The 23,778-nt window shown below is 42.2% G+C and overlaps 1 protein-coding gene across 17 annotated transcripts in view; it reads left to right on the top strand.

Moving 5' to 3' along the window:
• Positions 1-21,041, top strand: part of ZBTB38 (zinc finger and BTB domain containing 38) — an 81,293-nt gene extending 60,252 nt beyond the window's left edge. For 7 of the 17 annotated variants that reach the window (XM_032144211.2, XM_032144206.2, XM_032144213.2 and 4 more), the window contains one exon: positions 14,534-21,041. In XM_032144211.2, the coding sequence (XP_032000102.1) occupies positions 14,534-18,118 (3,585 nt within the window). In that variant the 3' untranslated portion in view covers positions 18,119-21,041. Of the gene's footprint in view, positions 1-3,600; positions 4,408-4,472; positions 4,641-8,222; positions 8,393-10,416; positions 10,540-12,845; positions 13,262-14,533 lie in introns of those variants that run through there. The other 10 variants (XM_058433290.1, XM_058433291.1, XM_058433289.1 and 7 more) reach the window with 7 other exon arrangements.
• Positions 21,042-23,778: the final 2,737 nt, after the last annotated feature.

Here is a 23,778-nt window from a genome sequence, read left to right as displayed (position 1 = left end):
TCTGGGCTGTGGGGCAGACACAGATTGATTACATCTCAGGTGGCACCTGGAAAATGCCTACTGGACAGCTGTTGTACACCTGGCCAGCCATGAAGGACCCCAGGCCCAAGGCCCACCACCCAGCAATGCTCAGATCATCCTGGCAACTGCCACCTGGGATCAAGGGGCTGCATGCCTTAACTGCCATCCTCGGCTGCCCTGCTTGGAGACCTCTCTGGCACATTCCTTGTTCTCTCTGTGATTTCTTGGCATATGACTCAGGCTGGTTGCCCCCAACTGCCCAACCTCTTGAATCCCATTCTGGGTCTTTTCCAGCTGCCAGCTTCTTCCGTGGGGATCTTGTATAACAAGCCTGCAGTTTGGACTCACGGCTGGGCCCTTTGGTGCCTTATAGAACAAGTCACCTGCTCTGACTTAATTACTGCTGTATGTGTGCACATTGATGTGAGACAAGTCACTTCTCCGGGCTCAGTTACCACAGCTGTACTATGAGCATGTTAATAATACTAGCTTCCATATTGGGCACTAACTGTTAATTCATTGAATCCTGTGAGTATATACTAGTATTTGCATTTTTTTTTTCTTTAGACGGAGTTTTGCTCTGTCACCCAGGCTGGAGTACAGTGGCGCAATCTCAGCTCGCTGCAACCTCCACCTCCGGGGTTCAAGCGATTCTCCTGTCTCAGCCACCCAAGTAGCTGGGATTACAGGCGCCTGCCACCACACCCGGCTAATATTTTGTATTTTTAGTAGAGATGGGATTTCACCATGTTGGTCAGGCTTGTCTCAAAACTCTTGACCTCAGATGATCCTCCTGCCCCGGCCTCCCAAAGTGCTGGGATTACAGGCATGAGCTAAGGCGCCCGGCCAGTATTTCCATTTTTTATGTGCCAGCCTCCACAGGATTGTGGAGGTGATTAAATGAATTAATATGCAAAGTGCTTTACAACTTGAAATGTATCTAATAAAAGCAATTTTATTCAATATTGGAGAATTCAGACAGACGAAAATTGTAATTGGCAATATTTATGGTGACCATCCTCATGTAATGTTGATTTATAAACATATATCTTTTTATAGTATAGATTGTTCATTTTGTAAATGAATACTGAGGGCCTACTCTGTGTCAGGCACTGTTCCAGGTGCTTAAGGTAGATCAGTGAAGAAAATTAAAGATTGGTACTCTTATGGGGCTTACATTTTTGCAAGCAGACAGACAATAAGTCCATTTTCTATGTAGTATATTGGAATGTTGAGTGCCGTGGAAAGGTCAAAAAAGCAGAGCAGGGCGAGGGGGATCGTGAGGACAGGGGAAGGCAGCAGGTTGCCTTCTGGGGGATCATGAGTGCAGGGGACAGAGGCAGTTTGCTTTTTGGGGGATCGTGAGTGCAGGGGAAGGCGGCAGGTTGCCTTTTGGGGGATCGTGAGTGCAGGGGAAGGTGGCAGGTTGCCTTTTGGGGGATCGTGAGTGCAGGGGACAGCGGCAGGTTGCTTTTTGGGGGATCGTGAGTGCAGGGGACAGAGGCAGGTTGCTTTTTGGGGGATCGTGAGTGCAGGGGACAGCGGCAGGTTGCTTTTTTTAGTCGGGGTGAGCCTGGTTTGTGTTTCATATGCATGGTCATGTCACTTACTCGCCAGACATTTACCGCATGCCCCTGCCATGTGCTGCGGCCTGGAGATACAGCAGTGAACAGTGAGTGAGCAGCCTAGAGAAGCAGCTCCTCCTGGAGCTTACTTTCTGGCGGGCAGAGTGGACAGTAAACAAGCAGGCAAGGACAGGTGATAATTGCAGGTTGAGGTAAGCAGTATGAAGAAATAAACAAGCTGATGTGAGTGCAAACCAAAAGGGCAGCAGATAGAGAGATGGGGTGGCCCCTCCGAGGAGACATTTGAGCTGGGCCTGAAGCACGAGCCTGAGCCAGCCATGGGCAGTGCCGGAACCATGTGCCTCAAAGGCCACAGGGCCAGAAGAGACTGGGCAGGTGGAGTCAGCCCAGGGAGCCTGTGTCCCTGAGCAAAGGCAGTGCAAGGAGTGCAGTGGGAGGGAACGAGTGAGTCTGGAGAGTGGACAGCACAGGGCCTTGCTAGGCACTGGGAAGGGTCTGATTTTATCCTAAGATCAGGGGAAGTCCGCTGAAGGGCTTTGAGCAGGGCTTGACTTGATCTCATTTGTGGGTTTGTTTTTTTGTTTTTTGTTTTGTTTCGTTTTGTTTTTTTGAGACAGAGTTTTGCTCTTGTCACCCAGGCTGGAGTGCAATGGCGCGATCTTGGCTCACTGCAACCTCTGCCTCCTGGGTTCAAGTGATTCTCCTGCCTCAGCCTCCCGAGTAGCTAGGATTACAGGCATGCGCTACCACACCCAGCTAATTTTTTTTTTGTATTTAGTAGAGATGGTGTTTTGTCATGTTGGTCAGGGTGGTCTCGAACTGCTGACCTCAGGTGATCCACCTGCCTCAGCCTCCCAAAGTGCTGGGATTACAGGCATGAGCCACCACGCCCGGCCTCATTTGTGGTTTTTAAAGATCACCCTACATACTGGATGAAGGATAAGCTGCATGAACAGTTCTCTCCATAGCTACCAACTAGGCAGATGCAGCCAGTTCTCAAGCTAATTCCAGCTGACATTTCTTGAACCCCCTGCTAGGTGCCATGGACCACACTTGGTGCTTCTCAGGCGCATCATCTCATTCACTCCTCACTGCCCAGTTTCTGATTTATCCAGGAAGTACCAATGTAAACTGTGATTCACTGTCTTGCAGGAGTCCCCAGAAACCCAGGGTGCAGAGGGGCAGGGAGTGGGGAGCGGCAGTGCAGTGGGGGAGGCGGATTTAGATTTAACACCAGAGCAGCAGCTGGTGCTTCGTCCATTTTAGGACAACTCATTCTTGTGATTAGCTGGAGGTTCACTCTTGTTCAGAAGCCAGAATGTAAACGGCTCTTCCCTCTGCCCTCCCCCAGAGGTAGCAATCAACTGAGAGGTACAGAGCCACCTTCCATTCAATCAGCCAGTCCTTTGGGTTCACAAGGAAATGACGGTTGGCTTTTGAAACCAATGCTTGATAAGCTTACCCCTAAAATGAAAATTTTCAGGGGACAGGAACGCTGTCCTGGGGAACTCTGGGACACATCATTCCCCACAGCATTCAGATTAAAAATACCTTCTATTAATACATTTTGGGGCCAGGCATGGTGGCTCACACCTGTAATCCCAACACTTTGGGAGGCCGAGGCAGGAGGATCATCTGAGGTCAGGAGTTTGAGACCAGCCTGACCAACATGGTGAAACCCCGTCTCTACTAAAAATACAAAAATTAGCCGGGCATGGTGGCAGGCGCCTGTAATCCCAGCTACTCGGGAGGCTGAGGCAGGAGAATCGCTTGAACCCAGGACATGGAGGTTGCAGTGAGCCGAGATCATGCCATTGCACTCCAGCATGGGGGACAAGAGCAAGACTTCGTCTCAAAAACAAACAAACAAACAAACAAACAAACAAAATATATATATATATATATATATTTTGGGGGACTCTGAGTGTCAGTGGAATTTGGGTAGAACAAGAAATAGAGACACAGCACTCAAAAGTTTGCTTCAGAGAGATTCTCTAAGCCTGTTTGCCAGATTTCTTAAGCAAGCAGGTGCCCAGGCAAGCTTGATCCTGAGATGAACCCAAGGCACACGAGCTACCCTGAAACACTGCTGCATTTCAAAAAGAAAAAAAGAAACTCAGGACCTTTTCCCCCTTTCATCTTTCCAAACAAGCAACCTAAAATATTTAACTGGGCCCATTGCATCATTCATGAATCTGATAGTACTCGTTCTCACAATCCTATGTGCACGCAACTGCAAGTCCAGGGCCCTAATGTTTACCTTTTCCAGATAATAGGTGAGGTTGTCCAAGCTGGCCTCCCTCTCTGCTGAGTGCACTCCAGCAGCTTCCCGATGTTGGCCTTTAGAACAGCCTGAATTTCAGTTAAAAAATAAGCTTCCCCTGTCACACTATGCCTTCTTGAATCTGATAACTTAAGTGCAGTAAAATCTGATAAATGTAGCTTTTCTGTGCCCGTTTCAGGCCGCATTTAGAAGGCAACATCAACAGGATTTTCCTTTTCCTAGAGACAGCTCAACTCCATAAAGGACTTCTGTTTTGTAATCTGTTTTCGAGATCTGATGCGTGTGTTTCTAACACCCCGTCACGTGAGGAGGTCTGACGTAGTCACCCAACATGACTTTGAGAAAATATACTGCAAAGATGTGTGTGGGATGGTGCAGCCAGCTCACTGAAGCAAAATATCCTTTGTCGGAAAACTTTCCGCAGGGAATAACAGACCTGCGCAGTAGATTTCACTTTGATATGGCCCCTGCGCTGGCCCAGTATGGACTGCAGGTTTGACTTTTGCAGGATTCCAGGTCAGTATCCTAATACAGTGCGTTCTTTTTTTAGTTAGGTTTTATTTCTACGTTTCTTTTTATAGAAGACAACTTGCCGTAGAGGGAGGAGAAAGTTGCTCTGTCGATTCAGTTGTTATTATGTACGTTAGGAGCTGCGTGGCCAAGGGCTGGCAAGAGGGCTCTTGGCCTTTTCCTCTGATTAGAAGATTAAAAAAAATGGGATTCAGTCTGGCCCTGGAGAGTGGCTTTGAGTAAGTGACTTGTAGTTCTCACTAAGAATGTAGACTGAAAATGTTTACTTAACTCTCCTCTCTGTAATGTCTTAGAGCTTCACTAATAAAAATACACCAGATTTTACTAACAAGCCCTATAAAGATCTGCATAATAGATGCATTAGTTAACAATTTAAAGAGATTTTTCAAGATTCATTTTGCATTGTAAGAATTAGAGTTTATATGGAAACTATCATTTTAAGTTTTCTTCTGTGTATTTCAGTAAGATCGCCTTAACTAATTGAAGGGAGAGAAGATTTAATTAAGCTGGAAATACTGGGAAGTAGTTAAAGTCAGATTATTGCCAAGAATTGTTTCCCTTATTTTCAAATTCATTCCCAGAATGAGTGAACCAATACTTAAAGCAATATCTAGGATAGATTACTGTGACCAAGCTAACCTTTGAGACTTGGAAGGCAAGGATGCAAGCAATGATAGCTTGATTGTATAAACAAATTGTACGTAGCAACCTCAAAGAACAGTTTTCACCTGTGTATAGTGTGGACCAGACCATTGGTCCACCTGGTTTTTCAGTCATGTTCAAACTCAAGAAATACTCATCACCTCAAACTTGGAAAATTAAGGACAGGTATGGAGAGTGTGTATATCTGCGTGACTGTGGGTGTGTCTGTGTTTCTGTATCCCTTGGTCTCCATCTGTCTCCTGAGGATTTCTGCTTTGTGTTTCACCACATTTTATTCACTGTCTCTTTAGTCCTTTTAGGCTTATGTATATTTATTTTATTGAGTAAAATAATTTTTAAATAATTTCTTAGAAAATTATTTAAGATTTTTAATTAAAATTGTTTTGACTTTTTTTTTTTTTTTTTGGTTAGCACAGCAGTTCTCAAATTTTTTGGTCCCTACACTCCCTTACACTCTTACAGTCATTGGGTATGCAAAGAGCTTTTGTTTATCTGAGTTCTTTCTGTCAATATTTACCGTATTCAACATTTTAAATGAGAATTTAAAGATTAGATTGATGCAAAAGTAATTGCAGTTTTTGCCACTACTTTTAATTGCACCTACCTAATATTTATTAACTGATGGGAAATGACTGTGATAAATCCAACTGAATGATAAAATAACATTTTATTAAAAGTAACTATTTTTTAAAACAAAAAAATTGTGAGAGGACTAGTACTGTTTTACATGTTTGCAAATATTTTAAAGTCTGGCTTGATAGAAAGACAGCTAGATTTTCATCTCTGCTCCTGCCTTCAGCTGTGGTAATGCTGTTTTAGTTGAAGTACATAAAGCAAATCCAGCTTCTCACAAATAGGTAGTTGGAAAGGGAAGGAATTTTTTAATAGCCTTTTTAGCTAATTATGGATATTCTTTGATACTACACCAAAACTTGACAAGTGATAATCTCCTAAAAGTGTGTTTTTATTAGTAAATCTTTAAGAAATTGCAGAGAGAAGAGTGAAGCAATCCTGCATTCTTAGAACTTGAAGGCACTTTCTCAAGGCCGCTCTCTAGGGCCAGTTCCCGTCTGCTTACTCTCAACATCACCAACAACGGATTGTCATGCCTACAGGTGCAGAGAGTACAAAAATGAATCAGATTGTCCCTGTACTCAAGGAGCTCATAGGGAAGATATAAATGTGAACAAATTCATGATAGCATACATTGTAATGATGGGAAACCCAAAACTAGAAATTCTGGAGGAGCAAGGCTATGCAGATAAGACATCAACTGAGACAAGAACAAGTGAGGATTGCCAGGTAGGGGAACTAGGGACTGGGAGAGAAGGATAATCTTAAGAGGAAAAACAGTTTCTCTCCTAAGGCTTTATTCAGGCAGAATGTAGAAGTCTTCCAAAGTTATAAGAAAAGGGACCTATGACGAGGGAGAGTGTGTGCTGTGTGTGCACTGGGGGGGCGGGGAGAGTATGGTTGTAGGGAGTGGGGAGGCTAGGATGGAGAAGGGGACTTCTGCTTTTTACTTTAATGCATATCTGTGCTGTTTCAGCCTTTGACCATGAGCGTAGATTCATTTTTTTCTAAACCTAGGAAATTCTAAAAAGTGAAGAAAGTTCATTTCAGTCATCAAAAGTATCTTAAGTGCCTCTGTTTACATTATATGTAGGTGTTTTTATTATATAAGGCTGAAGCATAGCAGGAGACAAAAACAGAAAATTCCAAATATGCTAATTTACTAGAATTTCCCAGTGGCATTTATATGAAGTCTAATTATAAAATATGTTTATCAGATATTTATATAATTCTTAAAAGTACTTTACATATTTGTACAATATTCTTTATGTAAATAAATACAAATGTCCTTATAAGTATAATATATAATTTTATATTTAATTTATATAGGCTGGCTGTGGTGGCTCAGGCCTGTAATCCAAGCACTTTGGGAGGCCAAGGTGGGAGCATCACTTGAGCCCAGGATTTGAGACCAGCCTGGGCAACATAGTGGGACCCCATCTCTAACAAAAAATTTAGAAATTATCCAAGGATGGTGGCACATGCCTGTAGTCCCAGCTAATGTTGGGGGATGGGGGAAAGCTGAGGTGGAAGGATCACTCAAACCCAGGAGTTCAAGGCTGTGATGAGCCATGACAGCACCACTGCTGTCTGACAGCTCTCCAGCCTAGGTGGCAGAGCAAGACCCTGTCTCAAAAAAGAAAAAAGATAATAAAAGTAAAATAATTTATATAGAGATTTGTTTATGTATAAAATGCTGGATGACCATTCATCCTGATTTTTTAAGGTACAATCCCAATGTATACCTATTTCCCTGGCATTAGTCGTACCTCCTTTCTCGCTCAAGTGTCCTGTTTTGGATGTTGAATTATATGTTCATCCTATTTCTACATCTGTGCATATAAAATGTATTTAAGTATGATATATGTCAGTATATTTATATATTCATGCTTGTATTTGCACATACATGTGGCTATATACACATGTGTAATATGCATTTAAAAAATATATTTTAGGCCGGGCACGGTGGCGCACATCTGTAATCCCAGCCCTTTGGGAGGCCGAGGTGGGCAAATTACAAGGTCAGGAGTTCAAGACCAGCCTGGCCAACATGGTGAAACCCCGTCTCTACTAAAAATACAAAAATTAGCCAGGCATGGTGGCACACATCTGTAACCCCAGCTACTTGGGAGGCTGAGGCAGAAGAATTGCTTGAACCCTGGAAGCGGAGGTTGCAGTGAGCCAAGATCACACCACTGCACTCCAGCCTGGGCAACAGAGTGAGACTCTGCCTCAAAAAAAAAAAGAAAACTAAAATAAAAACATATTTTAAAAGCTATTCCAGCTAAAATGCAAACTCAGGAAAATAATGACATTAAAGTCAGATGGCCAGTTATCCAATTACAAATTACTTTATGTTTTTAAAAATATTGACTCATCTAAATTTTTATATCTGGAATATTTTTGTTAGCCTTTTTATGCTTATCTGTTCCATCTCGGTGAATTTATTGCAGAAAACTTGCTTTTTAGAAAATATTTTAGAAAGTTACATGTAAATTAAACCTCATCTTCTTTCTAACTTATATTTCTTTTTCTGACATCTGTTGGGGGCTTTCCATTGGCAGGATCTCCTAAGACTTCTGTTTTAAGTTACTCTTCATGAAGAAACATAGTGGAGGAGATTGCTTTAAAGTAACTTTAAAGTCAAAGAATACTGTTTTTGGTGAAAATGACTGTCCCCCTCCCACGTGAGCTCTTTTAAAGTCTAAATTTTCCTCCTGGGGATATCCTTCAAGTAAGTATGTCTAAGATCTGTGGGTCCAATGTTATTTTACTTCCTGTTCTTATCAGTCACACAAACTGAACCTGCCGAAGAGGCCAGGCAGGCCACATTACTGAGAGAAGCTGCCTGCTGATAAATCCCTGGGCAGGCAGCGTGTGTGTGTTAGGGACACGGCCACTTGGTGCGAGTCCTTTTTACCAGGCAGGCTACAACCGCAGTGTTGCCTGGTCTTCCTATTTTTCAGAAAAAGCTATATTGATTTTCTTTTTTCTTTTTTTTTTTTTTGAGACAGAGTCTTGCTCTGTTGCCTAGGCTGGAGTGCAGTGGCGTGATCTCGGCTCACTGCAACCTCCCCCTCCCAGGTTCAAGTGATTCTCCTGCCTCAGCCTCCCAAGTAGCTGGGACTACAGGCACTCACCACCATGCCTGGCTAATTTTTGTATTTTTAATAGAGATGGAGTTTCACCATGTTGGCCAGGCTAGTCTTGAACTCCTGACCTCAAGTGATCCACCCACCTTGGCCTCCCAAAGTGCTGGGATTACAGGCATGAGCCACCGCGCCCAGCCGGCTATCTTGATTTTTATGTTACAGTTTTTCAACATGGTTAACTAAGATTTTCAAAAACATAGTTTTAAAAATCACATGGGTCAAACAAAACCTGTGGGGACCGGATTTGCTGCATGGCTTACAGTGGGCCTCCTTTGGTCTGCAGATTTAGAACTCATTTCCCTGTTGCACTTTGGACCTGTGGAATACCTTTTAGCTGTAGCACTTTCTGAGATCATCCAATGAGCTGGATAACTGTGCTCTAAAGACAGTTTTGACAACACTTGGTGGTTTGGGGAGCAGGCACTGTTAAGATTGGAGAGGTGGATACTAGAGTCTTAACTTTAAATTGCTTCTCCAACAAGTTTCACTGCTTTTTTTCAAGTTCCATTTGCAGATTTGGACTCTTCGTTTTAAGCAGTTGCATTGACTCCTGGATTATAAACTTCTTGAGGGCATGAAACTCTGACTCTGTCTCTTTCTGCCTGAAGTTCCCTTTTCTCCTCTTGTCCATATCTGCAGCACTCAATTCCAGCAGCAGGATCCAGTACATGCCACGTCCTCCTGCAGGGAGTTTCTCAGCCTCCCCCTTCTGCCTCCCTTACTCTCTGTTGAACTCCCATACCTTTTCCCTGCATGCCTGATCCTGGATGTTCCCTGGGTATCTTTGTTTTGCAGTGTTTCATGAACACATCTTAGTTCCCCTGCCACCCTGCAAACCTTTGAGTGTAGAATTTTTGTTTCTCTTACGGCACTGAGTTTTAGTGTCAGCCCTTAGAACGGTTCTGGCTGGTTGATTAAAAACTACCTGAAATAAGGTGCTCCTCTGGAACAAGGTGGGAAGGACACTTTCCAGTGTTTACTTTGTGTGCTTTTTCAATTTGATATCATATGAATGTATTATTTATTCACAAAAGAAATTAAGGTATAAAAATACATATGGATTCCAGGGTCTCACCCCAGCTGTTCTAAACCAGAATCTCTATAGGAGCAGGGGAGGTGGAATCTGTAAAACTGTACTATCTGAATACCTCCCAGGTGATTTTGATGCCTGGCCAGGTTTAGGAACCACTGTCTCAAAGCATATAATAGGTATTCAGTAAGCATTCATTCAAAGGAGGAATGAACGCTTGTCTTTTTTCTTTTTCTTTTATTTCTTTATTTATTTTTTTTGAGATGGAGTCTCGCTCTGTTGCCCACGCTGGAGTGCAGTGGCGCAATCTTGGCTCACTGCAATCTCTGCCTCCTGGGTTCAAGCAGTTCGTCTGCCTCAGCCTCCCGAGTAGCTGGGACTACAGGCGGACGCCACTATGCCCAGCTGATTGAACTCGTGTCTTTCTATAGCACTTAGCTGATGCCTTCTGCCTAGCAATTGTTCAATAAATATTTGTTAAGAGAATTAAAGTAAATTTTGAATTCAGATGCCATCACCACCTCCAACACCCCATCCCACTTTCTTTCTTTCTTTCTTTTTTTTTTTTTTTTTGAGATGGAGTTTCGCTCTTGTTGCCCAGGCTGGAGTACAATGGCACAATCTTGGCTCACCACAACCTCCACCTCCTGGGTTCAAGCAGTTCTCCTGTCTCAGCCTCCCGTGTAGCTGGGATTACAGGTATGTGCCACCATGCCCGGCTAATTTTGTATTTTTAGTAGAGACGGGGTTTCACCATGTTGGTGAGGCTGGTCATGAACTCCCGACCTCAGGTGATCCACCTGCCTCGGCCTCCCAAAGTGCTGGGATTACAGGCATGAGCCACCACGCCTAGCCCACCCCATCCCACTTTCTTAGCCGGGAAGTCGAGTCATCTGTTCTTCCCCAGGCTCTCACTCTGTCTGGGGTGAATAGCTACTTCTCACCTGGACCACTGTGATGGCCTATTGGTCTCCTGCCTGCAGCCTGCCTCCCTCTGAGACTTTCAGCATACTGCAGGCTGCGTGATTTTTTTTAAAAAAGCTCAAATTTCATTATAACTCTCAGTGGTTCCCTATTCCCTGCAATATAAAATTTAACTGTAGGGAGTCCTTTAGGGCCCTTTATGATCTGGTCTGACCCTTCTTTCCCAGGCTGTCTCATTCAACAAACACATGCTAAGGCCTGCCACGTGCCTGGCCGCACGTAGACGCTGTCGACTGGGCCGCACACGCCACTCCTGCTACCACTCAGACTCCCTCATCAGCCCCTGAGAACAGTACCCAGTTTGATCATTTTTAATTTTTTTGCCTATGGTGTTCCTTCTGCTTACAGCATCCTTCCTATACCCCTGTTTTATTTATTTATGGAAGTAATCCAGGGCCTCTGTAAATAATTGTACTTACTCTTCTAACATTTTATACTTATCTCCAGTATAAGGCCTGCCATCATGGATTCCAATGATTAGTTGACAGTTCTCTTTCTTCCCCTAGACTCTGGGCTCCTTGAGAACAGAGACTTGCCTTCCTCCTGTTCCTATCTCCTGTATATCTCTAGCACCCAAGTACTATGTCTGACCATATTAACATATTTGCTGGATAAAGTTGTTAAAAGGTGTGTCAAGAAGGCAAATCAAGGTGCTACTTAGTAACTATGATTTTTAAAGGCTTTCTGACACACAAAGGTAGATATCCCCCCCGGAAAAATGTCATGCTTGGATTTTGCAAAGTTATGACAATATTTTAATGACATATATAATGATTCTTATTGTATATGTTGTTCTGTTAAGTATGACTACGATATTATTCCATGTTAAGAGTTGGCCTTTTGCTAACCATCCTAATTGAACAATCTGAGAGAAGAATCAGAACCCCACAGACTGGTTGGAGCTTTGTATATTATAAATCTGAGTCAGGACACCCTAGAGTGTTCATTAGCCTGATGTGAAATGCCGTATTCCCCAAATGGAAGCAGAGCCTAAAGGGAAGTTCAGGATGCTGTGAAGCAGAATGTTTTGGAAGAAGCAGTACTTTTGAATTGGAAAGACAAAATAGATGATGTCAGCATAGACTTAAGCCACCTTTTTGAATCATATAGCATGTGTTTTGTCAGATCTGAAGCTATGTAGTCAGGCTGATAAAGAATTAAAATAACATGTGGGCTTCCAAGAAGCCAGACATGATAAAAATATATGAGTCAGGGGAGAAAGGAGATCCTACAGGGGCCCAGAGCCGAGAGACTTCAAAGAAGGCAAAAGAAACATCAGCAAAGTATGCTATTGATCTGTGACCCAGTGAAGGACAGACTCCTTCACTCCGGGGTGACCATTTCTCCCTTCAGAGGCAAAGAGGAAGTCATAAGATTCCATTTCGTTTCATTCTAGTTTTATTTGTAGAAATAATCCCCCATACTTCTAGAAAAGATTCATAGAAGATTACAGTTAAAGGCAGGGTAAACAAGAGCAGAAGAACTAATGTTAAATAAAGAAAATGAAACAATAGGCACACCAGAAACCCAGGCTAAGAATAGCTACAACAATTGATGATAAAAGTTAGTTCTGAGCTTCTTTGTCTTGAGGATTAAAACAGAAACATGGTGAATATAGTGTTCTCATTATCTGAATTGAAGAATTTGTTAGTAGAAAGGTACTTTTTTCCTATGACTGGATACAATAAAAGAATTTATCAAATGGATCCTTGTATAAAGGACACTAAATAACATAATAGTCACAGCTTATAATAGCAGCTTTACAAAAAGGTAAAGAGAGGTTCTTTGTGTGGCCATCTGGTTCATCCAACTAAATAAATGCCATGAGCTAAATGTTATATTTTAGTGCTAGGAAAACATTGCCACTGAGAGTTAAAGAAGTATCATCAAACTGTAAGGCTTTCTGGAGACGTCTCTTAATACAGAATAGCATAGACTGGATGAATCGCTGGTTAGTATGTTCTGTAGACCAGAGGGGTTTTTTTGTGAGTGTTTTGTTTGTTTTGCTTTACTTTTAACTGCATGTGGTGATCTATTAGTGGGTAGTGAAATTACTGAGTTGCTGTAAGCATTCTTTAAAAGAAAAGGCTGGGTGCAGTGGCTCACGCCTGTAATCCCAGCACTTTGGGAGGCCGAGGCAGGCAGATCACGAGGTCAAGAGATCGAGACCATCCTGGCCAACATGGTGAAACCCCGTCTCTACTAAAAATACAAAAATTAGCTGGGCATAGTGGCTTGCGTATAGTCCCAGCTACTTGGGAGGCTGAGGCAGGAGAATCGCTTGAACCCTGGAGCCGGAGGTTGCAGTGAGCTGAGATCATGCCATTGCACTCCAGCCTGGCGACAGAGCAAGACTCCATCTCAAAAAAAAAAAAAAGAAAAGAAAAGAAAAAAGAAAAATACTAGCACAGAACAGAATGCATCACACCTAGTAAGGGTGAGTGTTAATTTCATTTGTGTCTTAGGTCACTATGTACTGTGTATCTCTTACTGTGGGAAGTATGAAAGCTGCTGCTTTTCACTGCCCCTCACTAAAATATCAGTTAGTAAGCTCTAGCACCCCAGACTCATGGAATAGGACTTATATAGCGAATATAGCAAATACAGAGAAGAATGGAGATAGGATCCTCAGACCAGAACAAGAGCCACTGTGCCTTGAAGTTGTGCTAATTCAAGAATCTGTGACTAGATTCATTCTTGTCCATTCTTGTCAAAGGAATTAGAAATGTCCTTTCCTGGTTTTACATTTTGCCTCCTTTTTAGTTGCCTTCAATACCTGACAGTTCTTTTTGAAAACCCTAGTCTACTTTGTCTCTACTAAAGGGGAAACTAGAAAAGGATCCTAATGAGTCCCCACAGGGCCAACAGCGCAGAGAGGCAGGGTGCCCCTGGTGGTCAGACTTGGTTACACACCCTCCAACTCCAGAGATTGACCCTTCTGAGCCACAAATTAGGAAGGGCTCCTTCGGTTCTTGCTTCTTCGCTGAGTGGGCAATAGCTTTGCATATAGGTACCACTTAAGGAAAATTTATTTAAAAAAATAGCCCAGGCAACATGGCGAAACCCTGTCTCTACCAACAGTACAAAAATGAGCCGGGCATGGTGGCTCACACCTGTGGTCCCAGCTACTCAGGAAGCTGAGGTGAGAGAATCGCTTGAGCCTGGGAAGTGGAGGTTGCAGTGAGTGGAGACTGCACCACTGCACTCCAGCCTGGGTCACAGAGCGAGACTTTGTCTCAAAAAAAAAATCATTTTCCTGCTTCATGGTTATGACTGGATCATCAGAGTTCTCTTTGAAAATAGGCAGGAAGCTTGTGGCAGGACCATGGCATTGCCCACCTCTAGTAGTTCAAAGCAGCAGCCTTGAATGATGATGAGACCCTTAACATTTCAGAGAGAAAAAAAAAAAACTCCTCCCCTCCCAAATTTGGACATGTATATATAGCTCCAACTTTGGAGAAAAGGGGAAGGAGTTCTGGGAGGATTTCCAATGATAACAACTATTAGCAATGGTATGAGAAACAGGCTGGGGCAAGAAAAAGATTTAGCTTCTAATGTTGACTCTTGAGTCTTGGGAGCATCAACAGAATGAGATAAAAACCTGAAGTTTCATACAAAAGAACAGTTTTTCACAGAAGTGGAAAATAGTCTAGAGATAAAGAAGCCACCTGTGGAAGATAATCTGACCATTTCTCTCGTCTTGTTTCAGATGACAGTCATGTCCCTTTCCAGGGACCTCAAGGACGACTTTCACAGTGACACGGTGCTCTCCATCTTAAATGAGCAGCGCATTCGGGGCATTTTATGCGATGTCACTATCATTGTGGAAGACACCAAATTTAAAGCCCACAGCAATGTGCTGGCAGCTTCAAGCCTGTATTTTAAAAATATCTTTTGGAGCCATACAATCTGTATTTCCAGCCACGTCCTGGAGCTGGACGATCTCAAAGCTGAAGTGTTTACTGAAATACTTAATTATATCTACAGTTCCACAGTCGTCGTCAAGAGACAGGAAACAGTCACTGATCTTGCAGCTGCAGGAAAAAAGCTGGGAATATCATTCTTGGAAGACCTTACTGATCGCAACTTCTCAAATTCCCCGGGTCCCTATGTATTCTGTATTACTGAAAAGGGAGTGGTTAAAGAAGAAAAAAATGAAAAAAGGCATGAAGAACCAGCCATCACTAATGGGCCGAGGATCACAAATGCATTTTCCATCATCGAAACAGAAAATAGTAATAACATGTTTTCCCCGCTGGACTTGAGGGCAAGTTTCAAAAAGGTCTCCGACTCCATGAGAACAGCTAGCCTTTGCCTGGAGAGGACGAACGTCTGCCACGAGGCAGAGCCTGTCCGCACACTCGCCGAGCACTCATACGCTGTTTCTTCCGTAGCTGAGGCTTACAGAAGTCAGCCTGTACGTGAACCTGATGGCAGTTCACCTGGTAACACGGGGAAAGAAAATTGTGAAGCCCTTGCAGCGAAACCGAAAACCTGCCGGAAGCCAAAGACATTCTCCATACCACAGGATTCTGATTCAGCCACAGAAAATATACCACCCCCTCCAGTATCCAACTTAGAGGTTAATCAAGAAAGAAGTCCACAGCCAGCTGCCGTTCTCACTCGTTCAAAGTCTCCAAACAATGAAGGAGATGTCCATCTTTCCAGGGAAGATGAAAATCAATCTTCTGATGTTCCTGGGCCACCAGCAGCAGAGGTTCCACCTCTGGTGTACAATTGTAGCTGCTGTTCCAAAGCCTTTGACAGCAGCACTCTGCTCAGTGCCCACATGCAGCTTCACAAGCCAACCCAGGAGCCTTTAGTGTGCAAGTATTGCAACAAACAATTCACCACCCTGAACAGGTTGGATCGGCATGAACAGATCTGCATGAGGTCAAGCCACATGCCCATTCCTGGAGGAAACCAACGCTTTTTAGAAAACTATCCTACCATTGGACAAAATGGAGGTTCATTCACAGGTCCAGAACCTTTATTATCTGAAAATAGGATTGGTGAATTTTCCAGTACTGGAAGTACTTTGCCAGACACGGACCACATGGTTAAATTTGTTAATGGGCAAATGCTCTATAGTTGCGTTGTGTGCAAACGTAGTTATGTGACCTTGTCTAGCCTCCGAAGACATGCAAATGTTCACTCCTGGAGAAGAACATATCCTTGCCATTACTGCAACAAAGTATTTGCATTGGCTGAGTACAGGACAAGGCATGAAATTTGGCATACGGGAGAAAGACGATATCAGTGCATTTTCTGTCTTGAAACTTTCATGACCTACTACATACTCAAAAATCATCAGAAGTCTTTCCATGCCATCGATCATAGACTTTCCATCAGTAAAAAAACAGCAAATGGAGGCTTGAAGCCTAGTGTCTATCCATATAAACTTTATAGGCTACTGCCTATGAAATGCAAGAGAGCCCCTTATAAGAGCTACCGAAATTCTTCCTATGAAAATGCACGAGAAAACAGTCAAATGAATGAGTCTGCACCTGGTACCTATGTTGTTCAGAATCCACACAGCTCTGAATTACCAACGCTGAATTTCCAAGATACTGTAAACACCCTGACCAACAGTCCAGCCATCCCGTTGGAAACATCTGCATGTCAGGACATACCCACTTCTGCCAATGTACAAAATGCAGAGGGTACCAAATGGGGAGAGGAGGCATTGAAAATTGATCTTGACAATAACTTTTATTCAGCTGAGGTGTCAGTTTCTTCCACTGAAAATGCTGTCAGTTCTGACCTCCAGGCAGGGGATGTACCTGTTTTATCTTTGAGTAATACTGAGAATGCCGCCTCTGTGATCAGCTACAGTGGCTCTGCACCCTCGGTCATTGTACACAGCAGCCAGTTTTCATCAGTGATCATGCACAGCAATGCCATTGCTGCCATGACCAGCAGCAACCACAGAGCCTTTTCAGACCCAGCTGTCAGTCAGTCCCTGAAAGATGACAGTAAGCCCGAGCCAGATAAAGTGGGTAGGTTTGCAAGCAGACCCAAAAGCATTAAGGAGAAAAAGAAAACTACATCACATACCAGGGGAGAAATACCGGAGGAGTCAAACTATGTTGCTGATCCCGGAGGATCATTGAGCAAAACCACAAATATTGCTGAAGAAACCAGCAAAATTGAAACCTACATTGCAAAACCTGCTCTGCCGGGAACCTCCACAAATAGTAACGTTGCACCCCTTTGCCAAATAACAGTGAAAATTGGAAACGAAGCCATTGTGAAAAGGCACATTCTAGGATCTAAATTGTTTTATAAAAGAGGGAGAAGACCCAAGTATCAGATGCAGGAGGAGACTTTGCCACCGGGGAATGACCCAGAACCCAGTGGAGACAGCCCACTCGGGCTTTGCCAATCCGAGTGCATGGAGATGAGTGAAGTGTTTGATGACGCAAGTGACCAGGATTCCACTGACAAACCGTGGCGCCCTTACTACAACTACAAACCCAAAAAGAAATCCAGACAGTTGAGAAAAATGAGGAAAGTCAACTGGAGGAAGGAGCACGGAAACAGGAGCCCGAGCCATAAATGTAAATACCCAGCAGAACTGGATTGTGCCGTGGGGAAGCCTCCTCAGGATAAACCCTTTGAGGAAGAAGAAACTAAAGAGATGCCCAAGCTGCAGTGTGAACTCTGTGATGGAGACAAAGCAGTGGGGGCTGGAAACCAAGGAAGGCCCCACCGGCATCTTACTTCTCGGCCATATGCCTGCGAGCTCTGCGCCAAGCAGTTCCAGAGCCCTTCCACACTCAAAATGCACATGAGATGTCACACCGGGGAGAAGCCATACCAGTGCAAGACCTGCGGACGGTGCTTTTCGGTGCAAGGAAACTTACAGAAACACGAACGCATCCACCTGGGCTTGAAGGAGTTCATCTGTCAGTATTGCAACAAGGCATTCACCTTGAATGAGACCCTCAAAATCCATGAAAGAATCCATACTGGAGAAAAGCGTTACCACTGTCAGTTCTGCTTTCAGAGATTTTTGTATCTCTCCACCAAAAGGAATCACGAGCAGAGGCATATTCGGGAGCATAATGGGAAGGGTTATGCCTGCTTCCAGTGCCCCAAAATTTGCAAAACAGCTGCTGCCCTTGGAATGCACCAAAAGAAACACTTATTCAAAAGCCCAAGTCAGCAGGAGAAAATAGGTGACATGTGCCACGAAAACTCAAATCCCTTGGAGAATCAACATTTCATTGATTCAGAAGACAATGACCAAAAGGATAACATACAAACCGGTGTGGAAAATGTTGTCCTTTGAGTGGCAAGAGTTAGAAAAATCTTCAAAAATATAGTTGGTGGTTTTTTTTAGTTATGATTTAAGTTTAGTTTAATTTTGTTCACATGACAGTCATGAAGGAGTGAAATTAAAAAAAAAAAAAAACTCATTTGTGAAAATTCCAGAAAAAGGATCCTAATATCTACTTTGGGTTTTAGCATTAACTTTATGCAAAGTGCACAAAAACAAAATAGCTGACTCCTCCAATATCCCAAGTTTCTTGTGAAAGTTAATGAAGTTCTTAGCTGTGGTATTTCTACCAGTGAAAAAAGGAGTTTAATTTTAGCCTAGTTTAAAACTTTCTAATAATTGCTAATAAGAACTGGCTGCTGAACTGTCTTTAGTCACTGGAGAAAATAAGGGTCAGATATCCTGAAGATGGCATCTTCGTAAATATGTTACGTGGTAATGAGCTGTGTGACGGTGTTTATTCACATCTGGCTTCTGCACTATTAAAATTTGTTTAAATTAATGGATACACATGAAATACTTAATATAACTGAAATTATGTGCATAATGAGTAACCTAAAGTAGGACATTCATACATTATGTAGAACTACTTTTCTGCAACACAAACCTTGTAAAATACATATATAAATCACTATAACTTTTAACTGTCCATATCCCCTGTAGAGAATTATGAGGAGCAATAGATCTGCAAATAATGAGGACTCATGTAAAAATCAATAGAAAGCATTTTGAATATGATTTAAGAGCATGTGAATGCTTTTAGATGGAATGCTGTTCCCTTGAAGTTATGGCTGAGCTGTTCTTAGAACTGGTCTACTCAATTCACAGAAAACATAGGTCATGCCTTATCTATGGGGGAACACCCTCCCAGAATTTACCTGTGATTACCTGTGCTGCATATTACTTTGCAATGGCCTCATCTCAGAGAATGAAAGAGGGTCACATTCTTCTGAAACTCTCTGCAGTCTTCCAGCCACCACAAGGCCATGGATGTGGGGGTCTATTCCAGACAGACTTAAAGGTTCAAGTGGAACCTGCCATCTCCCATTCCCCTGAAGGACTATCCAAGAGATTTAGTGCAAGGTACACTGCAGTAGTGAATTCCCAGGCACTTGAAAGTGACTGCCTAATCCCTACAATTACTAGCCTTCTTGGAGATTATGCAGCCCACAAGTACAGACTAGTATAAAGCAAAAGGACAAAGGAACCCCCACCCTCCACCCCACCCATTAATGACTTGAGTGGGCAAGAAGAAGTGATGGCCTTCCTTGCCTAAAACAGTAGCTTTGTTTTTAGGGGATGGGAAGGTAGGATGTGGAGTGACATGGTTCTATCCTTTACTTATGAGACTCAGAAATATATCTACAAAGCCAGATGCTCTGTCTTCATATTTGCAGGCATCTAGACCCCTTGCTAAAAACCCACTGAAGTTTTTTTTTAATGTTCTTTGACCCACACCATCAACATTACCCTAAAATCTAATTGCCCTACAGCATATTCTATCATGTGGACTAGGTTCCTGGAAAGCTGGAACTCATGATTCTTTTTTAAACTGCCAGGATAGAAGGGAGAGAGAAAACATTTCTACCCCTTTGATCACCGGTGTGAACAGAATCCGGAATGCAGTTTCAGCGTGACCTGCAGTCATTCATGTTCATTGAATTTGACAGATGGAAACCCAAGGCTATCGAAGATTGGAAGGTTATCATTGTGAAGAAGTAGCTCAAAGGACTCCGGTTTCTGTCTACAAGTGTGATGTCTCCATGAAGAAGACTTTGTATGGATTTGGGTGGGTAAGAAAGCATTTAAACGCCCAGGAAACGACATGATTAAAGTTGACCTTTTAATACTGTAGTACCTTGCTGTTAAGTAACCCCACTATTGTATCTGCATTTATCTTTTGTTCATCTACTTTCACTTACATACAGTATTATATAAGTAGAGAAAAATGGGAAAATGCAAGCAAATTCAACTTTATTTTATACATTGTATATATGTATACCCTACACTATTCATTTCAGTTTTATTAAAGAGATAGTCACAAAGGGCTTATGAAAATCATTTTTGAATTGATAATTAGAATATTGAATAAGCAATCCTATGATCCACTAATTTGTTTTATCAGTTAATATGAATCAAAGACAATTACTGTGTATTCTAGTCATTTTGATTTGAGTTAACCGCAAATATAAAATTACCTGTAGTGATGTCTCTCTCCCAGCCCTTATATGTGGATATTTTTTAAGTGGACTTGTATGCTGATAATTCTAGACCAAAGTAAATATGGCAGAATATTTATACATGAAAAAATAATTTTGCAAATATTTTCTATAATTGTATTCATTTAAAATGTTGATAGCTTGTGTTAGTTTCAGGGAGGGGTGTATATTTTGATAAAAAAAATACTTGACTTTGTAATTCTGTATATTCTATACAATTTATAGCAGAGCCGTTTTAAGACAGCCTTGTCACATTTTTTTGTTAATTGTGAAAATTTTATTGAGTGATGTTTAAGTATGCATTGAGTACATGACCAACTAGAATTAAAGTAAGTGTAAACAGTGAACATACTGTATGCTGTACAAGATATAATGTAACTTGCTGTTTTAGCATCTGTATTTTGGTTAGAAGATATTATTAAATGCAGATGTTAAGGATTGGAAAAGTCTAATTTTATTTTTAGAAATAATGGATATAAATTTGTTTTTGCTTGATTAAAATAGCTTATTCCTACATTAAGTCTCTTTTTAAATGTTTTAATGTTATTTCTTTTGTGCAGCTGTTTCATCTGTGTGAGTCACAGCTTTGTTTCCACGTATTATTCAGTTTATTTCTGTTTCCTTGTTTATGTTACGTGGTACCTACTTACATGCTTAGGAGTCAAATGGATTATGACATTAGGAAAAAAAGCAGAATAAAAGAGATTGAAGCCTTCTGATGATTGAGTGTTTTGGATAGGCCTGATCTTATAATGATAAATCAGAGAATGAAATGCTCTCCAGGCAGCATTCTGCTCCACTCATCCGCGGGAAACAAACTACATGTATTGAGTACCAGGCACTGGGCAATGTCTTCACATAGGCGATTTCATTAACACACACACACACCAGAATTCGACCTCATTATCCTCGTTCTATAGTGACTTTGAGAAGGTCTCGCAACCAGACACAGCCAGGATGCTAACATAGGTCTGCCTGACTCCAAAGCCCATGTTTTTGTTCCTTCTCAACACTGTAGAGAGAAATGATTTATAGAAACTGAACAGAGTATGAGGAAAGGAGATACGATAAAGTAATGCAGCTTTGGGATGGCAGTTAGTGACTGCCCTGGGACAGGATTAAAGGAGGCTGTGTCAGGTTCAGCTTCCCCTGAATTGGGCTTCTCTCATATCTCAGGAGATTGCCCTATAAAATCAGTAAAATTTGTGCACTTTTTTAAGGATGTGGAGTAAAATTGTAATGGCATTATAAGCTAGTAATTTTCACACAAAGAAAAAAATACGTTCCGTCGTCACAGACTCCTACACTTAGCTAACTATCTTGCAAATGCCTGCAGTTTGTCCCAGTGGGCAAAGTGAGAGGGGATGTCGGTGGCTCAGGCAGCACAGTCCATCACCAACAGAAAATTACCGCCAGGCCTACCAATGGCTGGCCGGTGGCATCAGTTTTGTACTGGAAGGGCAATCCCAACCAGATTCACCAAAAATTTGATAACTGTTATCTGCTAAAACTAACTTCACTATGTAAAAGAACAACAGATTTAATATTGAAAGAATTTGTAACAATTGAGAAAGTAAAAGCATAAAACAAAAATGTTAGTATATTTTTTTCCATTACTTCGGATATTTTCATTCTTGCTACTCGTCTTTTCTCATCACCTCCTGATTGATTTAGTTCCACTCCCATCTGTCTCTTATCAGTTTATTTTTACAGAAGCAACAGCTCTTCCACTTCAGTTTCCTCCATATCTGAGAACTCATCCCCCTCCCCCTCCCCAAATCCTGACCAGCTATTGATTTCTGTTCTGGAGAGAGAAGCCTCCTTTACTCCCTCCCTAGTTTGTACATCCTAACCCAGTTCTTCAAGCAAGATGGCCAGTGAGCAAGAAAGTTGGCTGGGTGTGCAATTTAGAACTATTCACTCTAAATTTAGACAACGAATGAAGAACTAGTTAGAAATGTTATATTTTATTATTAGTAACATCTAAAACATTCTATTTAGAATGTTTTTCTGGAAAATCAAACACTTTTTTGCAATAATTTTAAAATATATGATTTGTATGTAATTATAGGTGAAAGTATTGTATTCCAGTTAGAGAAACTGGTAAACAGACATTTTAAAGATGTAATAATGCGGCCGGGCGCGGTGGCTCACAACTGTAATCCCAGCACGTTGGAGGCCGAGGCGGGAGTTCAAGAATGGGCTGGCCAACATGGTGAAACCCCATCTCTACTAAAAATACAAAACTTTAGCTGGGCATAGTGGCGGGTACCTATAATTCCAGCTACTGGAGAGGCTGAAGCAGGAGAATCACTTGAACCTGGGAGGCGGAGGTTGTAGTGAGCTGAGATCGTGCCTCTGCACTCCGGCCTGCGCAACAGAGCAAGACTCCATCTCAAAAAATAGTAATAATAATAATATAATAATAATAATAATAATAATGCTAACTTATGTAAAACTGTAATTCATTTATTCAAAATATACTTAATTTTTACTGCTGAACAAGGACTACAGAGATGTGAGGTAGCTTGTGCCTTTGAGGAACTTAAGTCTGGTGAAGGAGATTGATGAGACAATAGATGATTATAAAACAAAACTCTGAGCTCTTAAGAGGCCTAGAACCAAAGCAGAGAGAAGTGATACTGAGCAGGGGCTGGTGGAGCCGGGCTTCACCAGAGGGGTCAGGTCCAGAGAGGAGCGACTAAAACAAAGGAGCCACCGGGGAATGTAGGTTGTTCCAAAAGCCTGGGGTTTGGGATGATGAACCTGGAGAGGCACATGGGACACATCATCAGGGCCTTGGCTTTGCCAGAGTTGGACCTCTATCCTGATAGCATAAGGCAGTGGGCAAGCAAAGGAGGGGGCTGGGTAGTAGGAGGCGAACTCAGAGAGAGGTAACACAATATCCTAGCAAGATGAGAAGCCTTTGGAGGACTCCATCAGAGAGTGGAAGGATCTGATGTGCTTACAAGGATCACTCTTACTGCGTGTAGCGAATAGACCACAGCCCGGGGTAAGGGTGGAGGCAGGCAGATGAGATAGGAGGCTGTGGCAGTACAGGCAGGAGATGACAGTGGCTTGGAAGAGGGTGGGAGTAGTGGAGATGGTAAGAAATGGGTCACATTCTGGAGATAGATTTTTACATTTTGTAATATGGAAATTTTCAAGCCTATGCAGAAGTAGAATAGTTTGGTGAAGCCCAGTGTACCCATCATTCGACAATCAACAATTCACAGCCAATGTTGTTTCATCAATACCCTCACCTACTTTCCTTCTCCACTGTATTATTTTGAAGCAGATCGTAGACATCATACCATTTCATCTGTAAATATGTCAGTATACAGATCTCTAAAAAGGTAAACAACATTTTTAATATAACCATATCATTACCATTCCTTAAAAATTAACATTTCCTTAATATCAAGTTCCATTCGTTAAAATTTCTGGTTGTCT

Source organism: Hylobates moloch, unplaced genomic scaffold (genome assembly GCF_009828535.3).
Source record: "Hylobates moloch isolate HMO894 unplaced genomic scaffold, HMol_V3 SCAFFOLD_22, whole genome shotgun sequence".
Taxonomy (NCBI): Eukaryota; Metazoa; Chordata; class Mammalia; order Primates; family Hylobatidae; genus Hylobates; species Hylobates moloch.
Note: the sequence above shows the minus strand (reverse complement) of the source record. Positions and strands in the feature narration are given on the sequence as shown.